General features: G+C 43.9%; 1 protein-coding gene across 3 annotated transcripts in view; it reads left to right on the top strand.

The window, feature by feature from the left end:
• Positions 1-1,003: 1,003 nt before the first annotated feature.
• aldh6a1 (aldehyde dehydrogenase 6 family, member A1) overlaps positions 1,004-22,200 on the top strand; it is a 45,469-nt gene continuing 24,272 nt past the window's right edge. Inside the window, exons 1-6 of one of the 3 annotated variants that reach the window (XM_038774089.1) lie at positions 1,004-1,050; positions 14,568-14,609; positions 16,757-16,831; positions 17,721-17,882; positions 18,530-18,608; positions 21,305-21,607. In XM_038774089.1, the coding sequence (XP_038630017.1) occupies positions 1,021-1,050; positions 14,568-14,609; positions 16,757-16,831; positions 17,721-17,882; positions 18,530-18,608; positions 21,305-21,607 (691 nt within the window). In that variant the 5' untranslated portion in view covers positions 1,004-1,020. Of the gene's footprint in view, positions 1,060-12,887; positions 12,906-14,567; positions 14,610-16,756; positions 16,832-17,720; positions 17,883-18,529; positions 18,609-21,304; positions 21,608-22,200 lie in introns of those variants that run through there. The other 2 variants (XM_038774081.1, XM_038774096.1) reach the window with 2 other exon arrangements.

Here is a 22,200-nt window from a genome sequence, read left to right as displayed (position 1 = left end):
CATTCCCCACTCCCCTCATTCCCCCCTCCCCCTCATTCCCCCCTCCCCCTCATTCCCCCCTCCTCCTCATTCCTCTCTCCCCCTCATTCCCCTTTCCGTCTCCCTCCACCCAACGCTGAAAAAAACAAAACGTTGCCTTTTTTGTACATGTCCCTTTATTCCACGTTGCTGTTTTCGGCAAATTTGGATCAATTTGTTTGATGATGCCCCCCCCCCCCCCCACCTCCATTACCTCCTTTGCCCTCTAACAGGGGATCCAGTCGCCATTAGTGTCTGCACAGATTCACAGACACTCGGGAACCGTGCCAGCTTCGTTGTGTCCACTCGTTAGTTATATCAGAATATCAATCGTTACTGGCTTCGCCGAAATAAAACTTTCCGTGCTCCGATTGCGGTTGTGACATGTTGCATGCTGAGGCCGGAGATTTACCCCAAAACCTGAGATTGTGGGACGTCAAAACTAATTCTTAATTGCAAGATTTTAATGAGCGCTGCCCAACAGAACCGTTCAATGTCACTTTCTTTATTTTTTTACATTTGTTCCTCTAGTTTATACTAGCATTGTCCGGAAGGAAAAGTAGAAGATTGTTGCTGTCTTTTGCACAGCCTTTCGGGCAGGTTTAGTGGCGCCACCAGAGCTCCTCGTTATTGGTTCAAACATGTAGGAAAGGATTGCCCTTGGTTCTCGCTGTACAGCAGCTTTCTCATTCTCGGGAATATGTGGCATAGTTTCAGGATTCACACTCATCCAAATTGTAAGAGAGGAAGATTGTTTTTAGGTGGGAAGAGGAAAGGCAAGAGCATTGATTCTGGCAGGTGCTTTTAAATAGTCATTTTACAACAGCAGTACAAGTGATTGTCCTCATGGCAAATATAATCTTCATTGTAATAAGTGGGCTTACTTTTGATTTGATTTATTATGTCACATGTATAGTATACAGTGAAAAGTATTGTTTCTTTGCATGCTGTACAAACAATGCATACCGTACATGAGGAAGGAAGGAGAGACGGCAGAATATAATGATGTGGATTTGCCAGCGTTGGACTGGGGTGAGCACAGTAAGTCTTACAACACCAGGTTAAAGTCCAACATGTTTGTTTCAAACACTAGCTTTCGGAGCACTATGCAGAATATAATGTTACAGTTATAGCAAGGTGTAGAGAAAAGATCAACTTAATACGAGGTAGGTCCATTCAAAAGTCTGATGGCAGTAGGGAAGAAAGCTGTTCTTGAGTCGGTTGGTATGTGACCCAAACTTTGGTATCTTTTCCTGACAGAAGGAGGTGGAAGAGAGTATGTCCGGGTGCGTGGGGTCCTTACTTATGCTGGCTGCCTTTCTGAGGCAGTGGGAATTATGGATAGAGTCAATGGATGGGAGGATGGTTGCTGATGGACTGAGCTACATTCACGACCTTTTGTAGTTTCCTGCGGTTTAGGGTAGAGCAGGCTATACCAAGCTGTGATGCAACCACAAAGAATGCTTTCTATGTGCATCTGTAAGTTGGTGAGGGTCGTAGCTGACATGCCAAATTTCCTCAGTCTTCTGAGAAAGTAGAGTCGTTGGTGGCTTTCTTAACTATAGTGGCGGCATGGGGGGAACCAAGGACAGGTAGTTGGTGATCTGTTGACCTTAAAAACTTGAAGATCTCGACTCTTTCTACTTCGTTCCCATTGATGTAGACCAGGGCATGTTGTTCACAATGCCTTCCTGAAGTCGATGATAATCCCCTTCGTTTTGTTGACATTGAGGGAGAGATTATTGTCGTCGCACCAGTTTCCCCAGATTCTCTATCTCATCCCTGTACTCTGTCTCATCATTGTTTGAGATCCGACCCACTACAGTGGTGTCATCAGCAAATTTGAAAATCTAGTTGGAGGGGAATTTGGCCACACAGACATGTGTATAAGGAGTATAGTAGGGGCTGAGGACACAGCCTTGTGGGGCACTGGTGTTGAGGATGATCGTGGAGGAGCTGCTGTGCCTGTCTTTACTGATTGTGGTCTGTGGGTTAGAAAGTTCAGGATCCAGTCGTAGAGGGAGGAGCTGAGGCCAAGGCCACAGAGTTTGAAGATGAGTTGCGTAGGAATTATGGTGTTGAAGGCTGAGCTGTAGTCGATTAATAGGAGTCTGACATAGGTGTCTTTGTTATCTAGGTGTTGCTGGGTTAGAGTGCAAGGCCATGGAGATGGCGTCTGCTATGGACCTGTTGCAGCGGTAGCGAACTGTAGTGGATCAAGGCAATCTGGGAGGCTGGACTTGATTTGTGCCATGACTAACCTTTCGAAGCTCTTCATGATGATGGATGTCAGAGCCACTGGACGATAGTCAATAAGGCACGCTGCTGACTTTTTTTTTGGTTCAGGGATGATGGTGGTCTTCTTGAAGCAGATAGGGACTTCAGATTGTTGTAAAGAGAGGTTGAAGATATCTGTGAATACCCCCGCCAGCTGATCCGCGCAAGACCCAAGTGCTCATCCGGTACCCCAATCTGGGCCAGTGCTTTCCGTGGGTTGACCTTACATTAACATTTGCAATGACGTTACTGTGACAAGCCCTAGTCGCCACATTCCGCCGCCTGTTCGGGTACCCGGAGGGAGAATCAGAATGTCTAATTCCTCTAACAAGCTCATCTTTCAGGACTTGTGGGAGGAAACCCACACGGACACAGACTCTGCACAGTCAGTGACCCAAGCCGGGAATCAGACCTGGGACTCTGGTGCTGCTAACCACTGTGCTACCAATCTTCACACCTTGTGGCTTCCTCTTCAGTTGCTGTAGGAGATTTTCAATTTACAGCTGCCAAACTCCATTATTCACTTTCTCCCTCGTGTATATATATTTATGCAAGCTTATTTATTCATCCCATCCAGCCTCTCTCACTTCTCTCCCCCTCCCCTTCCCCCATTTACACACGTCTGTTGACTCTGACTCTTGGGACTGCTAAATTTCCAGGTAGATTAAAACATTGGCATTAATGTTTCTGCAATCTCGATAATCAACTATTAATCCAGCTCCTTAAAAGTGGCAGCTGACTCCTCAAATGTTCATTGTCCTGTTTTCTATAATGTTTTAACCTTACTTGACTTACAGATTTGTGCCCTTCATTCCAATGCTCTTGTCCAGGTTAAATGTTGTGCTATTTCTTCTCTTTCTGCACCTTTCATTATTTTAAAGGTCTATATTACATTTTTTGATCATTGCAAATAAGTTCTGCTACAGAAGTTTTCATCATAGCTTATGTAGAATTGCATAAGTTATAAGACCATGAGATAGAGAAACGGAATTAGGCCTTTCAGCCCATCAAATCTGCTCTGCCGTTCGCTCATGGCTAATATGTTTCCCATCCACATTTTCCTCCTGCCGGACCCCTGATCCCCTTATTAGTCAAGCACCCTATCTCTCTGTCTTAAAAACACTCAGTGACTTGGCCTCCAGCCTTCTGCAGCAATGAGTTCCACAGATTCATCGCCCTCTGGCTGAGAAATTTCTCCTCATCTCAGTCTCAAAGGATCTCTCTCTCTTCTTCTCCTCTCCTCCCTCTCCCCACATTGCCCTATCTATCTAGGCATTTCAGTATTCAGTAAGTTTCAATCCTTCTAAACTCCATTGAGTACAGACCAGGTCCTCAACTGCTCCTCATCTGACAAGCCCTTCATTCTGATTGAACCCCGCTCTTCCCCTGGTCACTTCTGCACTCAGGCCCTGATAGATCCGCAGGATACTGTTCTCCTATTTACAATTCCATGTCCGCCTGGCCCACTGTAAAATGTGCTCCTTGTCCAAGTACCTGTGGAATCTCACCACCATTGCCCTCGGGGAGGGAGGAAAGAGTGGGGTGGGGTGGGGTGGGGTGGGGGGGGGGGGTGGGGTGGGGTGGGGGGGGGGGGGTGTTCCCCACTGACGACATCCTGGCGAGCGCTCTTTGAGCCCTGTCCACCTCCAAGTGTCAGGAGAACGTCCCATCCCCCAGCAACTTCTCGAAAATGCCGACTATGTATGCCCCAGCGTCCGCTCCTTCGGATCCCTCCAGGAGACCAGCGATTCTCAGGTTCTGCCGGAGGGACCTATTCTCTAGATCCATCCACCTCTCCAGGAGCCTTTTCTGCTGGTCTCTCAGCATCCCCACCTCCAACTCCACCGCAGTTTGATGTTCCTCCTGCTCAGCCTTTTCTACTTTCTGGATCGCCCGATCTTGGGCATTCAATCTGAGTTCAGCTGCACAATTGATTCTTTAATGAGTCCAAACATTCCTGCTTCTGCTCTGGTTGAAGCCTCCTCGATAAATTGCATCAGCTGCTCCATTGACCGCGGGATCGACAAGCCAAGATTCCAGTCATCCGCCATGTATTCCCCCCGCTGCAGCTTCAGCTCAAGCCTTCTCTGTTCGTCTTGTTTCTCCTTTGTGAGCACTTTCTAGTCCCTTCTTTCCTTTCACCAATGTGGGAATCCCAATCAACAATTGCCTCTACCATCAATTTTCGGTCCGGTACAAAATCGGAAGGAAACCCAAGCGGGAGCCACTAACTGTGTGACCTACTCCTTCATAGCCGCCACCAGAAGTCCTTTTCATTGGAGTTTTAACGCAATTACAAAACTTTACACAAGACAGAACAAGCAGAGAAAAATAAACAAGCAACAACAATCAAAACCGCCATACTTACAGCCAGGCATTTGTCTCCACTCAGCCAGTCCAGCACTACCATTTTGTCTAGAATTTTGTGTCCAAGTAACTGGGGGAATGTCTTGGTATCCTTGTGGAGAAAAGTTACGCAGCTGCAAGTACCAAAGCTCGTTTCCTTTCAGGAGTTGGAGATCTCCGACAGTTCCCCAGGGTGCTATCCTACCCTTCACGTACATGTCCTTCTCCCTCAAGGTCGCTCTGTTCTCCTTCCAAGCCTTAAACATGGCATCTATCTTCGCTGGTGCAAATCTATGGTTATTGCAGATGGGAGCTCCATAGAACTACCATGTTTGAAGTGGCACCTAAACTGGTTCCAGGTCTTTAATATGGCTACTGCCACAGGGCTCCTTGAGTGTGTGTTGTGCATTGGGGACCAGGAATGGAAGTGATGGCCAGTGACCGGAGAGAAGAGACATCCTTGTGCAGGTGGCCTCCTCCATTTGGACCCACTCCAGCTCCTTCAGTCACCATCTCACCCTCTGCATCGCCGTCAGTAGTAGAATAGGAGTTTTTTGCAGAAACAGGGCTCCCGCGTGTCGCCTTCTCTGCAAGACGAACCTGGGTCGCATGTTCATTTTGATCGCCTGTACCCATCCTGCTAGCGAGAGCAGGTCTGCCTCTCTCCATGCTGTTCTAACTCTGAAGCTTCTCTCCCTTCCGCTGCTGTTTAACTAATCGGGTCCGCCTCGCTCCACGCTGTTTCTCACTGAATCTGTCCTCTCTTCCTCTGCAGTTTTAACTGGCTGGATCTGCCTCTCGGCACTGTTATTTGCTCTGGAGCTGTTCTCCCTTCCCCTATTGTTTTAACTGGCCGGGTCTGCCCCTCCATGCTGTTTCTTGCTCTGAAGCTCCTCCTTTTTCCCCTGGTTTAATTGGTCGGGTCTGCCCCTCTCCGTGTTGTTTCTAATTTTTTTAAAATTTAAGTACCCAATTACTTTTTTCCAATTAAAGGTCAATTTAGCATGGCCAATCCACCTAACCTGCACATCTTTGGGTTGTAGAGGGCAGCATGGTCGCACAGTGGTTAGACCTGTTGCCTCACGGCGCCGAGCCCCAGGTTTGATCCCGGCTCTGGGTCACTGTCCGTGTGGAGTTTGCACATTCTCCCCGTGTTTGCGTGGGTTTTGCCCCCAGAACCCAAAAGATGTGCAGGCTAGGTGGATTGGGCACGCTAAATTACCCCTTAATTGGAAAAAATGAATTGCGTAGTTTAAATTTATATCATTAAAAAATCTTTGGGTTGTGGGGGTGAAACCCACGCAGTGATGGGGATAATATGCAAACTCCACACGCACAGTGACTCAGGGCCAGGTTTCGAACCCGGGTCCCTCAGCGCTGTAGTCCCAGTGCTAACCACTGCGCCACATGCCGTCTGCTGTTTTTAATTCTGAAGCTGCTCTTCCTTCCCCCGCTGTTTAATTTTACAGCTGTTAAGCACAGATAAGGTCTATTTGGCTCATCTATTGTATGCTGATGTTTATGATCCACGTGAACCTCCTGTCATCTTTCTTCACTTAGTTCTAGCGTTCTATCCTTCAATTCCCATCTTCATCATGTACTTATCTAATTTTCCCTTGTATGCATCTGCTATCTCATCAACAATTTCTTATGACAGGGAATTTCACACTCTGGCTAAATCTGTTGCTTCTGAATTTATTAGATTAAATAGTAACTTTTCTTTAGTTGCTCATGGGATGTGAATGTTGCCAACATTGATTACCATGAGTTCTTATAAACTGACCCCACCCCAGCACAAATTTGAAGAGGGAGTGGGCAAGGATAAGAGGGCTAGTCTTCCAATCATTGAACTACCTTAAACATTTTCTCAATTGTAATACCTGGCTGGATTGAGCTAGTGTGTTGGGTGAGCTGCTTCTGGAAGATGTCTGCTCCACAAATTTGTGCAGTTGGTAGGATTTTTGTTTGTCTGCTTGTCGATGTTTTGAGGATTGGTTTATGTCCATTTCGTGCTTAAATCGACATGCAGCAATACAAGCTTACTGATCTTTTGGGTACCGATTCCTCTTCACCCCCTCCCCCCCCCAATACAAAAAAAGAGTGCTCAAGAGCTGGAAACAAGCACCTGAGAAATTTCTGTCGTCAAGATGGCAGTTCGATGTACTGCCAAAACAAATCTTTTTGCCCAACTCGAAGAAGGCTCCTGAACAAGAGGAGGACAAAGGAAATGCTTCAAAGACACCCTGGAGGCTTACCTCAAGAAATAACAGACATTAACGCTCTGAGAGACCTTTGCTCAGAAGAGACCTACTTGGAGGAAGTTCCTGATGAAGGGACACAATTCCTCAAGATACCCAATGGCAGGAGGAGACCAGGAAAAGAAGCCTGAGAAACAAATGCCCAGTGATCTCGAGTCCAAGAACCAATCCCTCCTCCCGGAAACACCTGCCAAGTGTGTGTATCAGCCATGCAAGGACCACAGAAGCCACGACCAGTGACAGGGAGTTTCTTAAGTGGACAATCATACTTGTGGTGAGTGATCGCCGAAGACCAAAATTCTTTGTGATTTCTACAGCCTATCTACAATTTAAGATAATGATGTTTCTGTTAAGATGCAGCCACCTCTGTGCCAAGTTCTGGTGGTGTATAAGGTTCATTGACTGTTTTATTGCTTCAGTGCACCATGTCATGGGGTTTCCTGGTTCTGAGCTCCATTTTGGTGAATATTTAGTGCAGGCGCAGAGCATTGTGGAATACTTGAACCCCCATCACCTTGAAGGAGGATGAAGTGATGAAATTGGGCTGTTATGGTGGGCTAATGTTGGTCAGATACTTGGGAACAACTTGCCTACCTGTTGCCTTGGCTATAAATTTGCATTTTAAAATAAACAAAAGTAAGGAACTTTGTTCACCCACTGGTTAAAGCTGCATATTGTTGATAATAATTTAATGCTTCAAAATGCAGATTACAAGAAGTACCCAATGAACTTTCAAGGTCAAGGCTTTCAACGCAAAAGGCTCTTCTGACAGAAATAATAGATACTTAGTTTATAAATGAGTAAAAGCGTTACTGCATGATGCTTCTGTTGTAGCCACCTAGGGTGGCCAAGTCCCGATTTCAAAATGGGCACTCATGAGGAGTGTAGGCTTTTAGTAATAGTGATAGTTTAGTAAGTAGAGTTTTATGCATGAGTAGTGATTGACTGTGTGTATAATAAATGTGTATTGATTTCAAACCTACTAACCGGTGTATTGAGTTATTGATCAGTACTTTGCTTTGAACCTCGTGGTGGTATCAGAAAGACATCTGGCGACTCTAGAGCAAAGGTTATTAAAACGAGCAATTAAATAAAAGCATAATGAGCAACACTGTCAACCTTTAACTTTTAACTGAGTATAAACTCTTTGGTTGGGTACGCAAACTGTCATGTTGGGAAAGAATGTACATTCTAACGACGTTTTTTTGATAAGTTTGTATTTCTCAGTTAGACACTCGGTCACCAAAAATGAGCAGTGAATATCCACAAATTTATGTTTGAATCTCTCGAATGAGGCAGCATTGCTGAACAACTCTAATCAAAGTAAGAAATAACATAATACATCGTGGTCAGTCGTAGAGGATATCACCTGTTTCTAATCTTTTTGGGGATTTCAACATTGTCTGGTTAATGGAACTGTGCTCCCATGGTCCCACTCTTGTCTGTCCAGTCATAGCCAGTGTCTCCAGAAATGGCTCCTGTTTCCTTCCCCAGTAGGCTTGTGGCTGGAGTTTCTCATGAGTCTATCCCTGGCTCATTCCTTTTTCCTCACCTACATTCTACCTTTTGGCAGCATCCACAGAAATGGGGGGGAGTCAGCTTTTGCACATGTTCATGGCCCATAACTCCATCTCTACACCATCTTTCGCAATCCCTCCATTGCCTGTGTTGCAAGACTGCTTATCCTATATCCGTGGTTGTATGATTCTGATTCTATGATGGGTCTCAGCTGAGCCTCTGGTTAAATATTGAAACGGTGAAAAGTGTTGACTTTGTATCATGACAAAAATGCCAACTCCATACTCTTGACACGCCAGTCTTCTTGACCTCACTTCTGGTGAACCCTCAGCATCTTGCTGAGCCTCTACCATTTCTATTCCAGCATATTTCCACCTCTTAAATCACCTGCTCCCACTACTGGAGCCCATCTAATGTTAAACCTTCATTTGCTTTTGTCACCTCATTGAGGCCCTGACTAGCCTCCCATTTTCCACCCTCCATTAATTGTTAGTTATCCAATGTTTGCTACTCCTATTGTATCCAACCTCATTTGTCCATTTAATAGTTATTGGGATGTGGATGTCACTGTCTGCATCAGCATTTATTGCCCATCCTAATGCCCTTGAAAAGTGGTGGTGAACTGCCTTCTTAAACTGCTGCAGTTTATGGTGAAGGTGCAACCAGTGCAGTTGGGGAGGAAGTTCCTGGATACAGCAATAAAGGGATGATATATTTCCAAGTTGGGGTGGTGTGAGACTTAAAGGGAACTTCCAGGTGGTGGTGTTCTCCTGTGTCTGCTGCACTTGTCCATTGAAATGGTTGTGGGTTTAGAAAGTGCTGTCTCAGGAGGCTTGGTGAATTCCTGCAGTACATAATAATAATAATCGCTCATTGTCACAAGTTGGCTTCAATTAAGTTACTGTGAAAAGCCCCTAGGTGCCTGTTCGGGGAGGCCGGTACGGGAATTGAACCCGCGCTGCTGGTCTTGTTCTGCATTACACACCAGCTGTTTAGCCCACTGTGCTAAACCATCCCCATATGCTGCCATTATGCTTCAGTGGTGGAGGGAGTGAATGTTTGTGGATGAGTTCCAATTACCTGGGCAGCTTTGTCCTGGATGGTATCGTTTGTTGGAGCTGCATTCATCCAGGCAAGTGGAGAGTATTCATTACACTCCTAACTTGTGTCTTGTAGATCAGTGTTTTTCAAACCTTTTTTTCCAGCAGCCCACTTTTACAGAATGGCCGACTCTCGTGACCCATGCCACATTCACAAAACATTCTCCATAGTTACTTTTAAAACCTCTAAACCATTGTTGGCACTTCTGTATTATTAAATGTAAAATTGTAAATTGAGCTGCTGTTTCACCTTAAACGACAGCTCCACCCTTACACCTTGTTAAAGGGTGTAACTCAGGATTATTTGATTATTTGTTATCTTCACACACATTGTTAGTATTTCGAGAATTGTCTGGAAGCACTAGAAAGATTAACAGGCTCAATATTGCACAGTTTTAACGATGTCATGTTCACTCGTTCAAAAACGAACACGACCTCGGATAGGAAATTAAACTCAAAACTTCCACTTCAGAAACAGGAGCCCTAACGATGGACTAAAAACATGGTCAGGCAGAATGTCACTGGATGCCTGTCAGTACCGTTTCCCAGGTAAATATGTAACAGACTGAAAACATACTGAAAAACAATGCTGGGCACAACTCAGCTGACCAATATGCAAAAGGTGAAGACGCATTCCATTCTATACAACGGCAACATTTTACTGGCTCCTGTATACTTGAGTGTACTTTAGTCACCAGCTAATGCCATCCTTGGCGAATAATTGAAGTCCGTTTTTTAAAAAAAGTCCTTGTGCTACAGGAACCAATTCAGCTTGTGGAGTCCATGTAGCCACACAGCAGAGATGGACGCTTGGGGAAGAGTATCTGGGGAGAGGGGGGTAGAGAGCGGTAGGGAGGTGATGAAAGATAGAAGCGTTCTTGAAGGACAAGAGCCCTGGTGTGGAGAAACAATTTGGAAGTGGAAGGAATGGACATAGGGGCATGTAGGGCTGGAGGAGGCTGTATGTCCGGGTTAACTGAGGGAATGGTAAAAGATGCAGGGGATTTGTTAGTGACACACTGAACTCAAGAAATAATACAGATCCTGAAGCTGAACACATAGCAGGAAATGCCACCCAAAGAGAATTTTACAGGCCTCTGACTGCAAAATTTCCCAACTACACTGGCCCAGAGGGACGAGGAGTCAATGGTACTGGCTTCTCCATCAGCGTCGTATTGTCATACACTGTGTTACAATGAGAATTTACCTAGAGAGAAAATGGAAAAAATTGTTTGCCGATCTTTGGGGATCATTTTTGTTGACCTATTGGTGACCCATTCCACACCACCCTGTGACCCATCATGATCCCCCCTTTGAAAATCACTGTTGTAGATGGTAGGCAGGCTTTGGGGAGTCGGGATGCGAGTTGCTCACCACAAGATTCCTAACCTCTGACGTGCTCTTGTAGCTACAGTATTTAAATGGCTAGTCCAGTTCTGGTTAATGGTCACCTCATAGAATTGTGGAATCCCTACAGTGCAGGAGGAGGCCATTTGGCCCATCAAGTCTGCACCGGCACTTCGAATGAGCACCCTACCCATGTCCACCCGCCCGATCCCCATAACCCTGTATTCTAATCGGCACAACCTTGGAGGAGACTAAGGGGCAATTTAGCATGGCCAATCCGCCGAACCTGCAAATCTTTGGACTGTGGGTGGAAAACGGAGCACCCGGAGGAAACCCGTGCAGACTCTGGGAGAATACACACACACTGACCCAAGGCTGGAATTGAACTGATGCTGTGAGGCAGCAGTGCTAACCACTGAGCCACTGTGCCGCCCAGGATGTCAATAGTGGGGGAATCAACGATGGTAATACCAATGACTGTCATAGGCGATGGTTAGATTCTCTGTTGTTGGAGATGGTCATTGCTCGGCACTTGGGTAGTACAAATGTTATTTGCCACTTGTCAGTCCAGGCTTGGATATTTTTCAGGTTTTGCTGCATTTGGACATGGACTGCTTCAGTATCTTGAGGAGTAGTGAATGGTGCTGAAGACTGGCATCTGTGATGGTGAGGACCTCCAGCGGAGGTCACTTCGCTCTTCTGGCTAAAGATTGTTGCGAATGCTTCAGCCTTAACTTTTGCATTTGGAAGGGCGGCACGGTGGTGCAGTGATTAGCACTGCTGCCTCACCACTGAGGACCCATGTTCGTTCCGGCCTCGGGTCACTGTCCGCGTGGAGTTGCACATTCTCCCCATGTCTGCATGGGTCTCATCCCCACAATCCAAAGATGAGCAGTGTAGGTGGATTGGTCACGCTAAATTGCCCCTGAATTGAGGGAAAAGAATAATTGGATGCTCTAAATTTAAGGAATAAAACTTTTGCATTTGATGTGCTAAGCTCCTTCACTATTGAGAATGGAGGAGTAGGTTCTACAAATATTCCCCGTGAATGGTGTAATCGCCCACAATCATTAATAGCTGGATGTGCAGGACTGCAGAGCTTGGATTTGATCCGCATGCTGTTTTTGGCATGTAAGTGGTCCTGTGTTGTAACATTTTCTGAAACATTTTTAATGTTCTGTTTTTAAGGTCCGCTGAAAGAATTTACTCCACATTTTCCCCCCACAATTCTCTTAACAGGACATTATATCCTCAAATTCTACCCACCAATTAAAGTAACTGAAATATCGGATCTTTGTGCTGTGTGTGTGTAAGTGGATTTTGGATCCTGGTGATCAAGGGCTTTTTCAGAAGCCTCGCTGAACCAAATAATACCACTGAATGTGGTATTGAATTATTGAATTAACTGAATTATGTTATTGTAAAATTTCCCCCTCAAATATCGCTTACTTTGTTTTGCTACTTTTTGAAGTTTGTATTTAGATTTTTCAATTTCCATTATTATACTTTTTAAAAAAGGGGTGAAGTAATAGACATGGAAAATGAAAGCTTCGGGATATTCTGCTGTATTTTCAATAACTATCGATGAAATTGCCAAAAAGATCTTTGTTTTTAAGATATGCAAGTTAGTGCTGGTCTTTTTTTTTGCAGTTCCTATATACAAACCTAGACCTCTGCAATCTAGAACATACAGTGCAGAAGGAGGTCATCGAGTCTGCACCGACCCACTTAAGCCCTCACTTCCACCCTAACCCAACAACCCCATCTAAACTTTTTGGACACTAAGGACAATTTAGCATGTTCAATCCACCTAACCTGCATGTCTTTGGACTGTGGGAGGAAACCGGAGCACCCGGAGGAAATCCACGCAGACACTGGGAGAACGTGCAGACTCCGCATAGACATTGGCCGAGCAGGGAATCGAATGTGCTACTGTGATGCCTTCTGTGCAACCGTGCTGCCCTGTCGAGGGATGGAACACTTAGCACAGCTTAAGAGCAATCATGGGTTTGATATTTGACCATGGTGTTTCTTCCACATGGTGAATTGCCAACCTTTCATGGATAGATAATGAGCTTCCTCTGGTACTTTACTCATCAAGAAGATTGAGAAATCATAAAACCTGCCTTGAGGGAGTCGAAGGATTTGGGGAGTAGACAGAAAAGTGGAATTGAAGCCAGAGTCAGATCAGCCATAAGCTTATCGAATGCAGGTTATAGGGATCAAATAGCATACTCCTGCTCTTAATTTGCTTGTATGTTGATATACATGATTGGGCACCTATACAAAAGCAAATACTACTGAAACCAGAAATACTGAAACAAACACAATTCTGGAAATACTCGGCTGGTTGGGCAGCATCTGTGTAGCCAATGATTCATTTAAGGTTGGGATGACCTTTTCACGGAATGATTGTGTACCCTCTGACATTAGAATGACAAGCATATTGTATTTGAAAGCTATGATGGTATGTGCCATGCAAACCAAATCACAAATAAACTTGACAAGCTATCACAGCACTTGTATCTGTACTCCATGAGAAGATGTGTGTACTGAAGTTAGGAAACACAAATTACAGTAACACTATCGGAGATTTTATATATTAAATTAAAATACGTCTAGGCAAAAGGAAAAAAGTAAACACACTAGATTCAATTTACCCAGTTAAAATTAGTATTTTAGAACATGCCCCCCCCCCCCCCAAAGATTTCTACAAGGTTGACTCACACCCTTCAGGCAACAATCCCTATAAAAATTTAATCTATTAAAAATTCCAGTAACGTTACCTCAAGGCAACCCACTGTTGCTGTAGGGGAGATATGTCGCAGGGCTTCTCTCTCTGCTGTAGAGATTCAGAAAACCTAAACTGTTTTCAGGAAAAATAGACACTTTTTTGGGTTGGCTGCTGAAGGCTATTTATTCTCTTAACACAAAATTCTATCCCAGCATAAAGCACACTCCAGGAGGTCATACATGGCCATTTCCAATGCTGCTCTCAACCTTTTAAAAGTATATTTTCTTTAATCTTTTCCATGGTCCATGTCCTTCTTCAAAATTTACTTTTCCCAGAATATAAAACCCTTTATGCTCTTGGGTAAAATAAAATTTAATAACCATAACCTTATTTAGTTGCGACCTTTCCCATGTTGTCATTCCTTTCTATTTTCCTTTGAAATTTAACAATTGAACATAACTAACTTTCTTTATCCCCAAATGCAAATTCCTACCCATATCTTACTTGCAGAACATCCAACTTGAGCATTTACTTCAAGTAAATGTCTGCATGTCTTTCACACCTCGCCCCTTTGATGTCCATAATTTTGTAGATACTCAGCCCATCTTCCCCGCTTAATTAAAGTCGTCACACACAGTCTCTCAGTCCCCACAAGCCTGCTTCACAGAATGCCACACTAAACCTTCCCCAAAATATATTTTCTAAAACTGGAGGGGGGGGGGTGGTTTATGATGGAAAAGAATCTTAAGCATGTAGGGCAATTAATCTAAATTAAAATGGAGAAACGATTGAAACCAGCTCCAAAAAGAAAGAAGCTAGGCCGAGAGGGAGTGGGAACTGGTCCACCATGAGTTTGAGATGGGCATAATAAAGATTGGAAATCCAAAAATTTCTATGCAGCTGAAACAATGAAGGGAAGTTTTTGCATTGTCAAGATACAGAAATGTTCTTTTCTACCTTGCTTTTCAGATTGTTCCACCGTTGGGACGTTTGTGCTATTCATCATCTGGGGTAAGTTTCAGCTAGCTCCAACTGTCCTATAAAGTTTGTTGAAAGAAAATAATTGTTCAATTCTATCAGATTTCCTTTGTTTTATCCTCTCTCAATTGTCTGTTAAAAGTGATGTGAACTATTCCAGTTATCTTGAATGCAGTTTCTGCTCCTGAACAGTGTTGTTAATGAATCTGCTGCTCTGCTCCTCCTTGCTTATGGACAAGCTCTTTATGTTTGTATAATTTCCTTGCTTTGCATTTTACATGGAGAGCAGACTTTGATCGAAAGTAACTAAAGTTTAATTAAAAATGTTAATTTCTCACCCAAATGACAAGATTATTTGGTAAAGTGTTTTTGAGTACAGGTAACAGTTTACCAATGGAGCAACTATTTGATGAATATTAGTGACACCTTTCCTTCCATTTTATTGAAATCTACATCGCTCCTCCTGTTCTAGTTTCCAACATTTCCCAGCTGCGCCTACGTTGCAATGCCGTAACTGCTTCATGACTGGCATAGGAAATTTAGACCAAATCTGGAAACTCTTTGGAAAAGCATTGAGCACATAAAGTACAGTTTATGAAAATCTGGGCATGTGAAAGATGTATAGGAAAACTGCAACAGAGTTTAGAAACTGCGCTAATTCGCAAAACAAACCCAGCTGGCAACAAGAAGGCTTTTTATTGATACATCAGAAGCAAGAAGATAGGGATGGGGCAGTTAAGGGCCAAGTTTGAGGTGGAGAGTGCGGGAACTTTAAATATTTTGGCTTAGTTTTCACAGTTGTCCTGCGCTATTGACTTGAGCCCATTACTTTATTTAAAATTATACAATAGTACCAAATGAGGCCATTCAGCCCTCTGATCTGTACAGCTCATTCAAAGAGCAATTTAGTCAGTCCCACTTCTGGCTCTTTCACCATAGCCTTGCAATTTTTTCACGCTCACGTATATTTAAAAGAAAGTTAGATTCTGCTTGGTGGAATTTTTATTTGCTCCAATTTTCTGTTGGTGTTTTCCCTATTTTGCCCTTAACTCTCTCGCTTGATGGCCTGAAGGGCCTTTCTGTGCTGTAAAACTTGACTCCATGACTCTTTCACACCCCCAATCTTAAAGTATTACATTTAAGTAGTTCTGTTCAGTATATCTGGCACATTTTTTCCCTGCCAAACTCAGCTGTTGCAGTATAATTACATGGTCATATTCAAAACTGTCTTTGCACTCCATTGCAAAGTCTCTCTTGGCAGTCATCCATGTCATGAGACAATGGCTCGCACCATGGTGGTCAACTATGTTAAACATCACCTGTTCTAAAGGAATTCTGACATGGCAGTGTCTGCCACATTTGCTGAAGAAGAAGACTGTGAAAAGGTGCAGGTGCTGGTCTCTGTTTACTCTGGACTTTTGTCTTGGCTATCTGAGCTTCCTATCTCACCTCTCCAGTCAACCTCTAGATGTTGCTGCCGTCAGCGACTGCCTCCTAGTTATCTGTGTCAATATCTGCTACCTTCATACCTCGCATGCAGGTATCCTTGTAGTAGTCATGGATGTCCACTGGTTGTGGCCCATCTCACCATACAGAAGATCTTTGGATGAATGCAGGCCATTTGGATAGTTATAGTAAATGGGAAGTTTGTACAAAGTGCCCTGTGCTATAATAATGGAAAATCTCATTCACTGCATATGTTCCATTTCAAGAATTGGAAAAGTGGCCAGGCTTTTTTATGGGTGTGCGTAGATTTCTAAATTACTTAAATCCTTGATTCTCACATGCAACTTCCCTTCGACTGGATCAGCCACTCTCAGTAATCAGTTAGCAAATTCATTTGGGACTAATTGTACTTGGTTAAACAAAGGCCCCTCTTCACAAATCATGGATCTGCCAAGATGAGTGACATTTGGTGGAAAATACATTCTGGTGGAAAATACATTCTGGTGAAAAACTAAACCATTTCAAAGTTGCCTACAGTTAAAGGTTTTCAAGCAATTTGTACCATTCCATGAAATGTATGTTGAAATTGTCGGCATTAGGATTCTGCTGTCTGCAATTTTAAAATATTTAAAATAGTGTTTGTTATTTCCCCAGTCCACTGATTTTAATTGAGTCAGGTCAAGTGTATCTGTATTTTGCTGTCTAGTTGCAGTCTGCCCCATTTTGTTTTACAGCCAACAACAAAATTATTTATTGATGGGAAGTTTATTGAATCAAACACCTCAGAATGGATTGACATCCACAACCCTGTAAGTCTTGTGTTTTTATATTGATTTTTACATGAAAAATCTAGCTGACTGAATTCTAGAGCATGTAGCTGAATAGCCCACACAGGTTATTGGGGCATTACTGTGTTTGCGTATATGCTGTCAAATTTTTCTCTTATTTAGTTTTAAAAAATAAAGTTAGATTTTAAAATATCCATGGAGCACAAGGAAAAATTGGTAAACATGTAGGAACAATATGTTAATCAGCGGAGACGACGGGTCTGTTGGAGGACCAAAATAAGACGCTAGAAAAGTGGCAGGCTTTTTCATGGGTGTGCATGGATTGTTAAAAATATTTTTTAAAACTCCCTCAACTGAGATGAGAAACAAAGGAGTTTCTGCCGGGTGTTTCCCTGTTCAAGCAGAGGTGCAAGTCCAGGGGGTTTGTCTTCATGCTTTACAGCCTCACAGTGCTATAATTGAATCATTTTGTAATTTCTTTGAATGAAGTTGTATGAAAATTGTAGTTATGTATTGACCGTTCAAGGCAGCACAATGGCACAGTTGTTAGCACTGCTACCTCACGGTGCCGAGGTCCCAGGTTCGATCCTGGCGCTCGGTCACTGTCCATGTGAAGTTGCACATTCCTCCCGTGTTTGCGTGGGTTTCGCCCCCACAACCCAAAAGATGTGCAGGGTAGGTGGTTTCACCACGCTAAACATTTCCCCTTAATTAGAAAAAATGAATTGGGTACTCTAAATTTATTTTTAAAAAGAGGAAAAAAAGTATTGACAGTTTGAACATTTAAACAGGATAATTTTGTGCTTGTATGTACAAGTTTTCACATTTTTCATTTTCTGAAGTCTGCTTCTGTTTATAATGGACATTCTGGGGTAATTTTCCACCTATTTCTGACCGTACTATTTTCCAGGCAACAAATGAGGTGATTAGCAAAGTCCCAAAGGCCACTCAGGAGGAGATGCTTGCTGCTGTGAACTCCTGTCAGCGTGCTTACCCCTCATGGTCAGGAACATCGGTATTGAGTCGGCAACAGATTTTTCTAAAGTACCAGCAACTCATAAAAGACAATGTGGTAAGTCATACAGCACGTGTGATAATTAATATTTAGGAAAGCCTTAAATATGATGGAGGGTGATGGGATTGGGAGAATCCTGTGACCAGGCAAATGGACTGTGGAAGCACAGAATTATTTGCAAATCTTCCACATATATTTACCAGTCCCTTTACTGAGAGAGTTCACAAATTCCGTTTTGAAGGGAAGATTGTCTCCAACTTGCTAATTTTTCCAGGAAGGTGCAGGTCTGAAGCAGATGCTTAGAGCTGCTTAAGAACAAGCCAAAAATACCTAGGGGCTAATGTTAACCCCTTCCATGTGCGAGAATCTCTCAACCCATCAGTTTTTTGCCTTTTTTTCCCTTCTCACTGGGAAAGTGTTTGTCTTCCCCTCGCCATTTTCCTGTAGCAGTGCTGTGGAGCGCCTAGTGTTTCAGATCCTGGGCTGAATCCCTCATCTCTCTATTCCCTGGCTGTGTGTTGTCTCTTCTGATAATCTATTCCCTGGCAGTGTTGTCTCTTCTGGTAAACACTTGTTTTTTTTTGGCACCATAGTTTTAATAATGTCTAACTTCACCCTGGCTCTCTCTCTCTCTCTCTCTCTCTCTCTCTCTCTCCCCTCCCAGAATAAGTTAAAACAAGTCTTTTTTAAAAATTTATTAACAGGCTGAAATTGCCAAGCTCATCACAAAAGAACAAGGAAAAACCTTGGCGGATGCTGAAGGAGATGTTTTCAGAGGCTTGCGTGAGTAATGTGTAGAGTCTGAAGTAAATGTACATCAATGATTTCCAGCTGAAATTTTAAGTGCCATAAGTTTCACTTGTATAGTTACAGATGAGGAAGGGGTGTTATTTGACCCACTTCCATCATAATATATGGTGCCCTTCCCTCCAAATCTGTTACAAACATCTTGAATTATTCCAGAACCCCTCATATTTGCTAAATAACTTTTCCTCTCCATCTTTTTGTGCCTTATTTAATGAAGAATGTCGAAATTGTCTATTCTGGTTATTTTTCTTGTACTTATTTCGCTTGTACAACTCCAGTGACAGTAAAAAATGTGGAGGCTTGACTTCCCGTGCAGGCTACATGGTTAGCAGTCGCACACAGGGTGGCTCCCGCCAGGGTACTTTGTTTTTGTCCCTTTTTGCCCTGTTTATGGGTGATTTTTGTTTTTGGAGGAAATTGGTGATATTTGATGGAATGAGTCATATCCAGTAAATATAACAAGGCAGAAGTCAGGCACGGATTGTCATCAGGCTCAAAAGTTACTCGAGCCTCAGCAGGGGGGACATGGTGGAGGCGTCTGCTGTGTCATTGGCCCCTCCGTGGTTGACTGAGATGTTGGTTAGCTTCTTGACCAACAAATTTAAGAAGCAGGCGGCAAACGGTAACTGAGGATCTGGAAAAGGCAATGGAGAGGGCTTTGGCCCAAATTCGGGTGGCCATGGGCAAGATGGATTGGCGAATAGAGGTGCAAGAGACGGCAATACAGAAGTTGGGGGTGGCACTTTCGGACCATAGTAGTTGGACTGTCTCCCTGGAGGCAGAGATGGCATTGTTGGCTGAGGAGTGTAGAGTGCTTAAGGGCAAGATTGAGAACCGCTCCAGTTCCCAAACCTTAAGAATCGTTGGCCTGCTGGAGGGCCTGGAGAGCTCTCATTCCACGGAATATGTGTCTAAGATGTTTGAAAAGTTGTTGGGGGAGGGGATCTTTTGGATCAGTCGCTGAGGCAGAAGGCCAGCTCTGGGGAGCCACCATGGGCGATAATGGTCAGATTTCATTGTTAACTGGATAAGGAACGGGTTCTGAGGTGGGCGAAGGACCATCAAGACTGTAGATGGGAGGGCCATGCCACAGAATATACCAAGATGTTGGGGCAGAAAGCATGCAGCATTTAATAAGCCCACGAGCAGGAGCGCTTCCAGTAATGAGTGACCTGGTTTCTGAGTGAATGTCGTCGTCACTTTTTGAAGGAAGTTCTGATTTGTCTATATCTTAGTTCGTTCCCTTTCGGGAGTTGGAGTTTGCCCGTGAATTCCCCGGGGTCGTTACTTAGTCGTCTGTGTACAGGTCCCCTACCGTCAGTGTCTCTTCATCCTGTCCTCACCTTTTGAAGGAGGCATCCATTGTCGCAGGGATGAATCTGTAGTTTTTGCAGATGCGGGGCCATGTTGGAAATTGCGGTCAGACCAAAGTGGTGCCACGTTCTCAACGTGACCACTACGACTGGGCTTTTTGAGTATCTGACTGGGGGGAATGGGAGTGCGACCCAGGCCAGTGCTCTGAGGGACGTCCCTGTACAGGAACTCTCTTCCATCTTGACCCATTCCGCCTCTGGTTCATTGATCCATCCCTGTACCCTTTCTGCGGTGGCAGCCTAGTAGTAGAATTGGAGGTTCGGGAGGGCCAGGCCGCCCATGTTTCTTCTCTGTAGAACCTTTTTCCTGACCTTCGGGCTCTTTTCTCCCCATCCAAACGCCATAATTAATTTGTCACCTTGAGTGAAGAAGGCCTTGTGGGCGAAGATTGGGAGGGTTTGAACAGGAAAAGAAACCTGGGCGGCACGTTCATCTTCATGTTAGTCCCACCTCCTGTAGGTCCCTTTTTACCTCCTCCACCAGACGTGTTAGGTTCCATTTGTGGATCCATGTCCAGTTGTAGGCTATTTCGATCTCCAGGCATCAGACTTTGGTTTGGGCCACTTTGAACGGCAACTTCCCCAGCTCTGGTTCTCTCCCCTGCGGGTTCACTGGGAAGACTTTCTTGCTCAGGTTAGATGTGTAACCTGAGAAGGTTCTGAACTCCCTTAGGAGTTCCATCATTCTCCTCTCTCTCTCTTGATGTAAGAGCAATTTCCAATGGCTCAATTGCCAGGGCTCCCCTGCCTTGTGCCTCTGTGCATTCTGGGTCTTTTTGATAAAATGTCAGGGATTTGGGGCATTCAGTTGGAACCATACCCGTTGGTGGCCATTTTTGGAGTATCGGACCCACCAGTGCTGCAGATATCCAAGCCTTCACTAATAGTACAGAGGTGAATTCTGCTTAGGGGGAGGTCCCCGATGCCACCGAAGGCCTTGGCTTAGTTGGGAGGCCTGATGGAATTTGCACCTTGTGAAGATCAAGTATACCATGAGGGGATGGGTTCCATTTGAGGTGGCAACCCTTCATCTATTTTTTTCAGAGAACTGACTACCGTCAACTGTTTGGAGGGGTGTTGGCTTTTTATATTTTATTACGGTTTTGATTTCTCAGAGGGGGAGGGGGCTGGACTATTGAGTAGGCATTTGGTATAGTACGGGGTTTGGATTTGTTGTATTTTTTTTGTTATAATGAAAATCTTGTTTGAATAGAAATAAATATATTTTTAAAGAAATGTGGAGGCTTTAATTTGTCCTCAGTGTAATACTTTGTCATATCTTTGCTTTTATCCCAACAGAGGTTGTTGAACATACTTGCAGTATCACATCGCTAATGCTGGGTGAGACCTTGCCCTCCATCAGCAAAGATATGGACACCTTTACTTACCGTCTGCCGATAGGAGTGTGTGCTGGCATCACTCCTTTTAATTTCCCCGCCATGATTCCACTCTGGATGTATCCTATGGCTATGGTGTGCGGGAACACCTTCCTGCTCAAACCTTCGGAGCGTGTGCCGGGAGCAGCCATGTTGCTGGCCAAGTTGTTTCAAGACGCAGGAGCTCCAGATGGAACCCTTAATATTATCCATGGGCAACATGATGGTAGGAAATTCAGCATTCCTGTAAATCTGAAGTTGGCCTGTGCCAATCCCTAAACATACTCCAACACCTATCCTAAGCTCTACAACAGTCTTGTAAATAATTATGACATTGAAAGTCTTCATTGCTTGGGGTTCTTAGTGAAGTGAGTGAGGTTGGCCGTAAATCTAACATGAATTCCCTTTGCAGTTCACCACAGATCTACCACTAGTTTAGTTTCTTGTGGTTAGAATTGACCCTAGGGTGTTGATTAGTCATATGAAAATTTAGTATATTTGTTTTGATGGCCACAGCACGAATAACCTGTTCTCCAAATTATTTTGTGCTTCCACGCGCGTTAAAGGAATTTGGACCATACTTGGGCTTTTAGTCAGCCTAGCAGCATTGGTACAGATAGTGTGAAGTCTGTCATTTCCTTTTCTGGCACATTGAAGAACTTCTCTTTGAGAATCTTAATACATAATATTTTTTAAATTCCCTCGAACGCTGCCTGTGATTTTTCACTCGTTATTTAGTGTAGAGAGGAGGAAAAATGGCACTTTATTTACGGCACTTAAGTTAGCTTTAAATATCATGATTAGCTATATGGGGTAATG

This window comes from Scyliorhinus canicula, chromosome 2 (assembly GCF_902713615.1).
Source record: "Scyliorhinus canicula chromosome 2, sScyCan1.1, whole genome shotgun sequence".
Classification (NCBI taxonomy): domain Eukaryota; kingdom Metazoa; phylum Chordata; class Chondrichthyes; order Carcharhiniformes; family Scyliorhinidae; genus Scyliorhinus; species Scyliorhinus canicula.
This window is presented reverse-complemented; position numbering and strand designations above follow the sequence as displayed.